Source organism: Thermobia domestica, chromosome 10 (genome assembly GCF_964235325.1).
Source record: "Thermobia domestica chromosome 10, izTheDome1.hap1.1, whole genome shotgun sequence".
Classification (NCBI taxonomy): Eukaryota; Metazoa; Arthropoda; class Insecta; order Zygentoma; family Lepismatidae; genus Thermobia; species Thermobia domestica.
This window is the reverse complement of record NC_137463.1, coordinates 18,026,296-18,039,406: the sequence shown is the minus strand read 5'-3', so window position 1 is coordinate 18,039,406 and position 13,111 is coordinate 18,026,296. Positions and strand designations below refer to the sequence as shown.

General features: G+C 29.9%; 1 protein-coding gene across 4 annotated transcripts in view; it reads left to right on the top strand.

The window, feature by feature from the left end:
• magu (SPARC related modular calcium binding-like protein magu) overlaps nucleotides 1–13,111 on the top strand; it is a 213,902-nt gene that overhangs the window by 184,643 nt on the left and 16,148 nt on the right. For all 4 annotated transcript variants that reach the window (XM_081727813.1, XM_081727812.1, XM_081727816.1 and 1 more), the window contains 3 exons: nucleotides 4,890–4,961; nucleotides 7,836–7,961; nucleotides 10,726–10,842. In XM_081727813.1, coding sequence (XP_081583939.1) covers nucleotides 4,890–4,961; nucleotides 7,836–7,961; nucleotides 10,726–10,842 — 315 coding nt within the window. The remainder of the gene's footprint in view (nucleotides 1–4,889; nucleotides 4,962–7,835; nucleotides 7,962–10,725; nucleotides 10,843–13,111) is intronic.

Below are 13,111 nucleotides of genomic sequence, written 5' to 3'. Positions count from 1 at the left end.
TTTTTTAGTAAAGTTCATTTTTTTTAGCTCAATGTACGAACAAAATTTGAAAGAGTACAGAAACTATTAAAAAGCAATTATAATTATTATTGTTCACATAATGGTAGTAATAGTTATATTAGTAATATTGCCAGCAGTAGTCGCAAAGAAGAATAAATAAAAGTGATACACTAGAAATAAGATTTATTCCTCTGCATTGCTACGCATATAGAAACAGCTGCTAATATAATCACCTTCTTTCTTCAACAGAAGGCAAATGGAAGCATTAAATTTTCTATGACATTTTAATTTACATTTTGTATTTAAATTTCAAACTAAACCAACATTTTTTTTCATTAGTAAAACAGTTGAAAAGTCACTAACAGCGATTTGTGGATTGTCGATGAGTCGAATTCTGAAACCGTTACGAAGAATCATTATCATTACCGTTAATGCTGAAATCGTTACTCGTTACTTACCATTATCATTAGGAGCCACAAGAGAGATTGACCTGCTCTTACCGCAAATTTATTTTACTCTTAGATATTATGATTTACGAGGAAAAAAGTTGGTTTTGTTTGAATGCAAATATAATCCATTCATAATAGCTGTATGAATAATTAACAAAAGATATATGACTGTGAACCTATTTTATTTTATTTTCAAAGCCCTGCTGTCTTTGCAACTCCTGTTTATACATAAATATTATTTTCAACAAAAACAGTAACTAAGGTGTATTTCGGGTAATTAACAGTTCATAATTTTATAATGCTTTGAAACTAAAAGATTGATATATAACAATGTATTTGTTTTCTTTAGCAGAAAGCCATGTGGACCAAATGTCAAGTATTTAATTTTGTACAATTTTGCAAAACTATACTAAAGGTTTTGGATTTAATTGCGTTCATACAGGTTCAAAATTTTAGGTCAACTATTTTTGCGTCCTATTAAAGAAATACGATGTGTCACTTTATTAATTAAAAAGATAAACTGACTAAAACTATCATTAAACTTGACACACTAATTTTGATAGAAATAAGAAATATTTTTAGTATTCTGTCTCTTTTTAACAGCTGGAGATTCTTTTCCAAAGTTTTTCTCTTTCTACACATATTAACACACAATGAGACACAGAAGAGATTTAATCTTTCAAAAGCATGTCTCGGTCTTCTTCTAATCTATAGTTATATGTTTTCACATTAATTTAACTACTTTATTTTATGGTTTTGAATGATTAATCTTAAATTTACCCCTATTAATAGTTTTAACCTAATTTTAAACTTTTCACATTTTTTACTTACATTTTTAAGTACTAATTATTTTTAATCCATACGCAATAATAAGTTACATTTCATATTACTTCTCTTTAATATCTTTTAATGATAATCACATTTCATCATATTTGTTCATAAACAGTCAGAGGTAAATTATTCTTTTACTTCTTTTGAAGCAAACACTAACTAATGCTAATAAAATCTACTTGCAGCATCATTGTTTCAATGAATAAATATAATTTTAGTTTAGTTTTTCAAAATAATTTAGTTATTTCTAGATTATATCTATAAACCATGTATTGTAAAAGTTTCAAAATTTCTGAAAAGCCGTTATAGTTTCCAGTTTGTAAATACCTACATAGTATATGAAGGGTTGAAAATCAGAGTAGCTATCTTCATTTTTATGAAGGTGAAAAATGAATCAAAAGACTAAATTTTTTTTAAATATATATATCAAATATATACATTAGAAATGTTATAATTTAATATGTTCAGAAGAGATGAACACGAAGGTATGAAAGTCTTACAAGAGGTAAAAGATACATTTACAGTATAGCAGAAAAACAATATTGTTTTAATTTCGTTGGCAGGTGGAGATAACCCATTTTGAGTTTCAACCCTTCACATCCTCAGTTATTGTAAAAGAAGTTCTTCTCAGTGATGTACGCAAGAAGGTTAACCTTCTTTGAACAAGATATTATTTAAAAAAAAAAAAAATCAACATTTACTATATAGATATATACATATACACAAGAATCACTTGTTCTGAAATGATATTAAATTGAGCACTTGAACTCCCCACCCCCTTGATGAAGTTATGCATACGCCATTGGCTCCTCTTATGCCCATAAGTATATAAAAGAAAGTAATTAAGAAATAGTTTATCTTGTAAAAACATGTTTAAAAGCTGTTCTTGAATTTAACTACAGACACTTATCAATTTAATGAGAACACTTGAAAAAGTACAATTTATCAGGTTTATATGGTGTTGGGCCATCTTTCGCCTCAGAACAATTCTGATGTAACATGGAGTGGAGTCATAGAACGGTAGAAAATGAAATACTACACCATTTCGCGCGCAGTGCTTCAATCAGTTCCATAAGAGAGGATAAAGGCAGAAATCTGCGCCAGATTCGTGTTATCAAAACGGAACACAGGTGTACAAATATGCTCAAATTCATGGATATGGTGAATCATAGAAGGTGTTCAACTTCACTCCGATGTGCCTTAAATTACGTTGCAACAGCCTCAGCTGTGTGAACGGGATACTATCATCATGAAATATGGCGTCATAACCGGGAAACAATACCAGGAGCATAGTATACACATGGTTCCTAAAATGACAATATAATCAGGGGTAGTGACGCGACCGTTAAACTTTAACACATGACCCACTCAAAACCAGGATATTGCGGCTTACAGTTTCACAGAGCCGCCGCCATGTTTTACGGTTGGGCAGAGGCACTACGGATCATACACTTTTTTGAGTGTTCTCCATACATAAACACGGTCCGTGATTTGAAATAAATGAACGGTGACTCATTCGACCATATCACACGTTTTCAGTTATCAGAGGCCATATTGCATCTTCGTGGCTTTAGTGATGTCGTGCTAAAGTATTATGCTTTCATATCAGCTGATTTGCCTGTGCAACTCGACCTCATGTGTTCATGTCATGCAATTTTTGTCGGACTGTGATTGCACTGATGTACTGGAGGTGAGACATTTGTTGTGTAAATTCTCTGCTTCCTATCGTGTACACCACTGGTGCACTAATGACGCGTCACGACCCACTAGATTGTCAGTTCTGCAGAACAACCACCTTCTTTTCCAAGGATCTTATAAAATAGAGGATCTGCCCTTACAACAAAATCTTGAAGCCATACGTCACAGTTTCGCCACCCCTACTCTGCCCATTCCGCCCAATAGGATCGCAATGTTTTGAGCCAACAATTATGGCGGAAACGAAAGTAGCCAATCAGACGATGGCAGAAACGAGAGTAGCCAATCAGACGTGCCGATGCTCGGTTGTTTTTTTGGCTTTATCGATTTAATAGGATGAAGATACATATGGGCAGATCCTCTATTTATAACATCCTTGTTCTTTTCAGAGCCCCACTATACGGCATACTCGAAGTTATTTAATTACATTATAGGCGTCATCCTGGATACTCACACTGGAGACATACACATTACAGCGGATTCGGACAACTATACTTCTTTTGTAGTTCGAAAACTAAACTACTAGTAGTATGCCCTCTATTGACATTACGATCAATCTGTCCTCTACGGTGACCGGTATAATGGGACATTCAAACTGAGATCAATAAGCCCTCTGAAGACACACAGTCTGTAGTATGAATTTCATACGAATTGGCTGGTTTGTAAAGAAAGCTTTTAAAAGTGTTCCAATCGGTGTATATCCTTGCGATACTAGTAGTATATATTCCTCATTACTCTTTTTGCTATGAAACATTTTCAATGATAGTCACATTGTTTTCAATGTTAATGGAACTAAATACATTGTGAAGTTTCTTCATTTGCTAATGATGATGAAAGTAAAATTTATACTCATATAATTTATAATCTATTCTTCCTAATGCAGACTAGAAATATTTGTTGAACAGGTATTGAACACTATATCTAGTATTTCGTAAATGTAAGCTCATACTATCTATTGCTTTCTTACAACATGAACAAATAATGCCTAAAGCAATAAAAAATATATAAAATATTATAATTATTTAAATTAGAAAATATTTATGTTAAATGTAAAATTGTTATTTATACACAATATTGGAACAAAATACCTTATTAATTTAATGTATTTTCCTGGCCTAACCAATTTTAATAGCATTCTTCAACTTTGGAAATAACTGTAAAAGTGGTTAATTCTTAAATATTATTAAAATAATTTCGTTATGCTGTCTAATATATTTTCTTGATGGAAATAAAGATGTGGTATGTTTAATTTATGAAAATAGAAATATCTGTGCGAATTTGTAAATAAATATGTATACATTAATATTCAGTTAATTAATTTGAATTACTAGTCATACTAATACGTAGTTCAAAATTGTTGCAATATCGAAAATTTAATAATTGTCAAAAATAATTGAAAAGTTCAGTACGAATATAAACCTAATTTCTTTTTATATTGTGAATAATCTCTAACATACTTGCTGATAGAGTAAGCATTCTAACGTGTATAATATCGTGCTCACTGTAAAGGCCTATAGAGAGCTAGAAAAACCAGTAACTTAACAAAGCGCACATAAAACATCAAAGTGCATGAGAAATATAACTATTTTTCCTGGAGTGTATAAGCAATTGAATGTTTCTTCCCATAAAAGTGCTATTATTGCTTACTAACAAAGTCAAATTAACATTTTAGAATCTTGAATGTAATGTCTGTAAAAAGGTATGCGTGAGTGTTTGTGTGTGTGTGTGTGTAGTGCACATATATATATATACAACTGTGCAAATGCTTTTAGCAATTAATGTGAAGTAATTTGTTTTATTCTACGTATATAATTTATGTGAATAAGAATGTAATTGCTTATCTAACTTATTAATGAAAAGCATGTTCGCTTCATGAATCATTTGCCATAAACGCAATTGTTATCTTTTTCTCAGTACTGCAGGAACATCCCTTCATAGACCCAGAGTCAAGTATCAGTACAGAAGATAACGATGGGGAAGTGCCAGGTTAGTTAACAAGTGTAATTGGTACCTGCCATCTCATTAATATGGAGTACAAAGACGTTTATCAGAAGTAGGCTTCATTACTCGTTTAATGAAAATGGTTGCTATCAATGAAGCATATCAAGGTTGTATACTACATTGATATCATCTTGAGAATGTTTATTAATTAAACATGAACGTTTTTGTAGGTATTTTATTTACGTATTTATCAACTTGAAGGTAAATTTTAAGATATTTCTTTCTTTTGCATGATAATTTTATATGTTCATGACAGAACTAAAAAAATTTCTACACAAAAAGATGCTAACATTTCAAGATGGTATTTTTGCAATACAACCTTAATTTACAATACATTAATGCTTTATTACCCTGAAATGACTAAGATTAATCAATATTTTTAATCCTTATGGTTCAACCTTCTTCTTTCTTTCATTTCATTTTCATTCTTTGGTTTTGTCAAACAATTATCATTACGTTTATTTCATTCTTTAACCAATTATACAATTACCGAATTAATGCTTAAGTTGCTTAATCAGGAGCTTAGAGAGGTTAACAAATTTCTAAAACCATGATATATTGTACATTTAAGCAATAGAAGAGTAGGAAATTGATATTAGTTTTGAATTTCAAATTTTAAATTCAAAGAGTTGAAACATAATATTTTTTTTATATACAATGAAAAGAAACATAGTCCTTTAAATGAAAGAATATTACACTTAAATTAGCATATATTAACGGGAACGTCTATTTCGTCTATATATTTCGTTTTTTGCTAATATATACCACACTTGTCATGAATTCGGCCAATAAACTCATACCGTAAGTGTAACATATCATCAAAGTATATTTGTTAAAGTCTGTATATTGTATTAATGTTGTTAAACAGATCTGAATGGTATACGCAGAGCTTTGGACATACCGTATTAGTGCATCCAAGAGAACTAAGTATAATTTAATCGCGTAAAGTATATTGTTATTTCCAATGTATAGAAGAGCACATATTTATTTTGTTGTGTGCGTATTTTGTTTTTTGAATCTTCAGAGGTGAATAATAATATTAATTCAGTTAGATTGACAAAAGATAGAGCTTTTGTTTCACGGTGATATACTTTAAGACAGTTAGATGGACATTAGATGATACTTTTCAAGTTACTACGAAGACTTTCTAAAGTGAAACGAAGTAACTTTCTACGAAGACTTTCTACGAAGACTTTTTTTTTTCTTAATAACAATAAAGTAATAGGATTCAATAAATAAAAATAACATTTTTGATTTATGTTGATTAATACAAGATGAAATCCTAGTTTTTAAATTTCCATAAAATCAATTTGAAAAATTTTACTTATTATATAACAAAAACAAAGGAGTTTAAACTATTAGATATGCAGTAATGATAGTTTAGAGACATTAATAATTTTACCTAATAGAAAAAAACTACAATATTAATTTGGTTGTAAGGCTAAATAGCTAAGTACGATATATCGAACTACATGTGAAAAATTTGAAAATTATAATCTGATGTACGAATAAAGCACATAGAATGTAATTCTTTTAGAAATTTAATCGCCTAAAATATATTTGAATGTATTTCTTTGTCTATTATAAATTAATTAGAAAGATTAATTAATATCATTGTAGATTTTATCAAAGTTAAGAAAACCAGTAAGTTACGAAATTATTTGTTATTCAAAATATCAGAAGCAATTTCTTGTATTTAAAAAAGAAATGTTTCGTTGATCACATCACTCTTCGAGTTTTTATTCTCCTATTAGCATTAATTTGCGTACATTAAACAAAAGTTTACATTAAAAACTTTCTTAGAATTTAGCGACATAATGTTTGATCTTAAGTCTAAATTTTAAAAATTGTTCTTATTATTTAAAAATCTAAAGTGGAATCAAATCTATTAGGTTATATCAAATACATTCATCAATCTTGCTTGTCCACGCGCGTTTATTATATCTGGAATATAACATTTGTTTTATTAATCCAAATGAATGAATTTTTTTTATGCACAATAAAAATTTGTCCTACGTTTGTGGAAGCGAAATCGAAAACAATTATAGAATTGAACGGAACTCTCGTTCGCAAATAGTTTGACACTGTATAGATGTCCATTCTAATTGTGAGTGAATTTATCTGAAGCCAATTACTTTATATCATCCAAACTTGTTTTCAGGGTTAAATACTACATAAATTAATTCAAAATATACATATTCAATTGACATTTAAGATCTTTATGTCTCTCAGAATTTCTGTGAGAAATCATACAAACCACCACAAAAATATAATAAATTAAAAACTTTATGGATTAAATGTAACATATTGGATTCTGTGAGCTCCTCATTCTTCAAAAATATAAATTTCGTTATTTTTAATGAGAAATGATAGGACGTTGGACCCTAAAAGAAGCACCAGAAGCAATTAGGTCTTTCTCTGCTAATTAATAATTATGTATTGTTCATATGTAAATATATGCATGAAATGATATTAACGCTTTTTCAACAATAGTTCATTATTTTAGATTGTACCTCGAAAATCGAAATCACGTTTTCATGGTTTCCACAGTTATTTTGATTGTTTTGATGAAACATAAGTATGACCAGAATGCAATAATTTATTCGTAAGTTTTCGAAATATTATAACATGTATGTAAACTGATTGTAATCCAATGTCTCCCAGTTTCGGTTAATTTATATTCATTATAATTATTGTACAAATGTATTTATTGTATATTGATCCTCTGGTTGTAAATATTACTGTATACAGTGCTTTTAAAACTTTTAATTTCTTAAGAAGAACATTTTAAACACCGTTTTTTTTCTTTTTTTCATATATTGATAACAAGTCAATTTGCACCGATGGTTTCTGTTTCAGTGGACAACTGTCTTTCTGATCGTATGAATGCTTTAAGTGATCAAAATCCCGAAGGAACCACACTATACGTTCCAGACTGTACACCAGATGGGCGCTACCAAAAAGTTCAATGCTACAAATCAACAGGTTTGTTTCCTATTATTATTATTATTATTATTATTATTATTATTATTATTATTATTATTATTATTATTATTATTATTATTATTATTATTATTACTTTAAGAAGAATAGGGTGTATCAGAAAGGACTTTACAACTTTGAAACCTCATATTGATTTATTCAATTATCTTACAGACATGGTTTTGGTGTCATTTTGTAGCAAAATACATCGTTTTGACTGACGTAGTACACTAGTTCAGAAATAAGTCGCCGTAAGCGCTAGCGGCGGTTGCAGCAAAGATGGCTGCCTTTACTGGTGCCGAGCGTGCTAGCTGTGTGTTTTGGTTTGAAGAATCCAAGTCTGCGACAACTGTACAACGTAATTTTCGTACAAAGTATGGTAAAGATCTTCCCAGTGGATCTACTATTTATCAGTGACATAAGTGTTTTATTAAAACTGGATGTTCGGTAAGACACAACAAATCTTCAGGTCGTCCCCGTACGTCTGGCAAGAAATCGACTTCAGATGGGATATGTACCGCATCACCAGTGGAAACCACATTGAACCTCTTTAGGTATAAGGTAAAAAAAATATGTATTTTGCTACAAAATGACACCAAAACCATGTCTGTAAACTAATTAAATAAATCAATGTGAGTTTTCAAAATTGTGAAGTCTTTTTTGATACACCCTATACTTTTAACTATTATTTTGAAAAATCCGACTTCTCTCAGGTAGAAATATATTAAGGAATAAAGGCAATAGGTAAAATTAAGGATCATGCAAACAATGCCAACGAAATGACAAATAAATAAATAAATAAATAAATAAATAAAATAAAATAAAAAATAAAAAAAATCGTGTATGATAAAATATACAAGATGTTTGACGCTCATATCCCTAAGAAATTGTATAAGAACAATACAAAATATAAGGATCCTTTGAGGTTGAGAACTAAAATCATTAATAAATAAGTAAAAAATACAAATACAAATACAAATACAAATACAAATACAAATAAAAAATAAAGGCCAAACAATCAAACAATAATATTTGGTACAAAAGTATTTCAAGTTGAGAAAGATTGTGAAAAAGAAATATCTTGAGGCAAGAAAATTGTATTTTTCAACTTTGGAGAAGAGTATTAGTAAGGACAATTTATATTTCTGAAGAACATTTTAAAAACTCGAACACAAATTTCAAGGCGTATAAAGTATGATAATGTATCAATGACTAAAACGATTGACGTTGCGGAATCCTTTAAAGATTTTTTGTAGTAATTCTTTTTAAGTCCTAATCAATATACAAAATGTGAGGTTACCAAATTGGGAAAATTTAGTAGCATCTTAGACATCGATTTGTATTCGAAATGTCATGGAAACAGATGTAATTCAAACAGTTATAAAAAATAAATGGACAATTTCCCCTGGACGCAATAATATTCCGAACTATATAATTTAAGTCTGTGGTAATGATGTTATATCAAATTTATCGAACATTTTTCAAAATATCATTAAAAACCGGAGTATTCCCTTCGAAATGAAAATAAATATATGTTGTGCCGATTTATAAATCAGGTGAACGTAAAAACATTAAAAGCTATAGGCCTGTTAGTGTAGTGAAGGTGTTCTCTAAAATTTTTGAAATAATTATACATACATGGACATTTATATTTTAATGTAAAAAACATTTTAAGTGAGACACAACACGTATTCTAGAAAGGAAAATTGATTGTACTAACTTCACATACGTTGCATTAAAAAGCAAGTTACAAAGTTGATGCTATATATATCGATATGTCAAAAGCTTTTGACTCCATTGATCAGCAATTACTCCTTAATAAGTTATCAAATGTCAGATTATTGTTAGCGTACCTACATTAGATGGTTTGAAAGCTACCTGTCAAATATAGCTTTTAAGGTGAAACTTGGCAATGTATCATCTAGTGGTGGTCAGGTAGGGAAGGGGGTACCGCAAGGATCTCCCTTAGAACCTCTTCTTTTCTCCTTATTTATAAATGATTTACCCGAAAAAAATATCAAATATTCAAAAATATTACCGTATGCTTAGAGCAATATCAGTTTTTTAGTACTATTAAAGTTTATCTTTTGTTCAACTTGCATTATTAAAGGAAATTTCATGATCAAAATACACTATCAAAATTAACAAAAGAAATTTAAAATTTTAAGATAGAAAGTCTTGCGTTTTGTTATACTATAAACTAGCCTTAAGTACAGGAATTTTTCTCAAGAGAATTTTAAATACGTTGAAGATGCGGTTAATTCTCAAGAATCATTACTTTATTTCTATGGGAAGAGTGTTAAAACATCTAAAATCATTCAACGATTATAAGGGGTGTTTGGCAAGTTTATACAATCCAAAATTACAATTTATTGTTGAATTAATCAAAGCTGAAGGGATTTTCCTAGAAGATGCAAGCTTAAGTACAGAGCTAAATAAGATAATATTGTAAATGTATGAAGTCTGAACACATTATGGGAAAACAGTATAGGCTTATCTTTTCCAATTTATAGAATAATTCATAATTCTTTGCATTTCATTTGCAACGGCAACTTTCGTCGGTTATAGTAGATAGAGAATGATCTCTTAAGCAGGAATTTTTATAAGCTAAGTGCAGTCAGTGCAAGGATTTTTATCAGTGCAAGGAGGTTTTGAAGTTGAGAACAGCGTAAATAGTATAAGGAAAATGGTAAATAGGAAGCTTAAACTTAAATTTGCAACAACTGTCAAATGCAACTAATATGTGTGAAATCTCACGTATATGTAGGTTACTGTTGGTGTGTAGACGAAGATTCAGGAAAACCAATACCTGGGACTTCAGTAAGAGATGCGGAGCCAAAATGTGATTCACCACCTGCTATGCAGCCAGTTAGGCCAATGAAAGGTAACGATAAAGAGCTTTATATCTTATCTTTTACATTTCATTTCATTTATTTGCATGTTTCATTAGCTTTCAAACCACGAGAAATTCTCACATAAACAGTACAGTTGTCAATAAAATACATACAATATTACCAGGTAGCAGAAGGTATACATAATATTGTGCCTATGTATTTTCTAAATACAAAACCATAAAATAAGAGATACAAAGTATGTAAGCATGTTCACTTACATGTTATTAGATAACCGTTTTTACCACTCCTGACATGTATTCAAGAGTAAGTATCTGTTATCAGCTCTTTATTTAATGAATTATTTAAATATTTCTTAATAGTGTAATAGCATTTTACAAGTAGATTAAATAACTTCTTACGGAAAACGGTAACATTAGTCATATTCTTCAAGTACGTAGGAAGTTTATTATATAACCTTACACAATGTTCATATACACGGTTTTGCTTATATTAGCATATTTTTGATGCATCACAAATATGTCACTATCTTGTCTTGTATTATGGCTATGAACATTTTTGTTAAAAATAAAAAGATGCCTGTTTTTAACAGTAAGAAGAATAGATTTATAAATGTGTAACCTGGGAAGTGCTAACATTTTTCCTCTATATAAACCTTTTTATATGTCGATAAATTAGTGTAATGTATTTTTTACAGTAACAAATTTAAGAAGACCTCCTTGTAGCTTAAACCTACGATATTATCAGTCTTACCAACTTTTTTTTAACATTTTATGATCTTTCCCATCTTTGTAAGCAACATTACACATCTATTTTAACAGCACTTTTCTTGTTCTTATTCTATAACCACAGTGGTGGATTTATAAGAAAATGCCGCAGCCATTAGCCATGTAGACTTTTACTCTATAATTGTTAAATATTAAGAAATCGTTTTAAAACAAAATCGATATACACTTTGTCTTGATCATAACCGAGGTGGCAATCAAAATGGCGCAGGCATATAGCCCGAAGTGATCCGTGTTAAACTGTTTGTTATATAGCTAACTTTTTGTTATAATGAAAATTAGTGACAATAAAAATGTCCACACTCTTTAAAATTTATAACAAACATAAAATAAGCTTTAAAACAACACTTGTAACAAATATAACATTGTATCAAACTGGAGTTCGAGACAGTGCTCCCCAACACGATGCCATGTTGCCCCGAACCTTAACAGCACTTTTCACGTACGGCTAGCAACTCATTTTAGTAGTCAGCAGTCGCTTTTTGTGCACGTCCGGGTGCTTCTGTGTGCCATTGTTACCTATTACTTGGCTGCAACAAGTATATTTTTAATGTTCAAATTACAATTTTCCTTCTAATTTTATGTAATGTTCGAAGGCTCAAATCCAGCAAGAGAGCTATAGCGGCCCGTACAAACCCTAAATCATGTTTTGTTCCCCATAAAATAAAACATTCTAGAGAATTTTAAAAATTGACTGAAAACTAGGTTTGAAATTCCTGCGTAATTAAATTCAATTTAGCACAATTTACTCATTTCTACGTAAAGTGTCATGCTTCTTGTTAAATGCAACAAACATCTCCTATTAGCCTTTTCTACTTCAAGAATTTCAAATCCAAGCACCCTTATTGCATAAGACAAGCATCCAAAACGAAAGACCATATATACCTCCAAAGAATATTTGCATCGAGTTCCACAACGTTACCTACAAACATAAACAAACTGTAGTCTTATTCATTTTGGGAGATGGTAAATTAAATATAAGCAATGTGTAAAATGTAGGCTTTCAATTTGTATTGATATTTGTCACCTGAAGCTGCTAATAACATGATAACGTTAACATTTATAAGGGAAGGAATACTTCAATTTTAATGGTTAAAAAGAAATAAAATACATTGCAATGTAACTTCTATTAATTATTTAAGAAACAAAACAAACAAACAAAAAAGAAACTTTACGATTTGGATTATACATAGGCCTACATAGTATTATTTTCTTGGAAGTTTTTTTTTCTTTTCGTATTAATAAATACACGTATAAGTGCTTTGCGCTCAGTATTTGTTTCTATGATTTCTGTACGTTAACGAAACGAAACTTACGCAAAATGAGACAAAAGTAATAAGGAAATAAAGTAAGAAATAAAGTCACGAAGCTCTCGTTTGGTGTAAATGAAGTGTGAATGTAATAGGTAAACTTATTTTTTAAAAGTATTTGCATGATAATGACGAACCTTCATAATCTTGAATTTGTATACCGTAATATTTGTTCGTGCAATAATTGTGTTCTTCGTCAAAAGAGC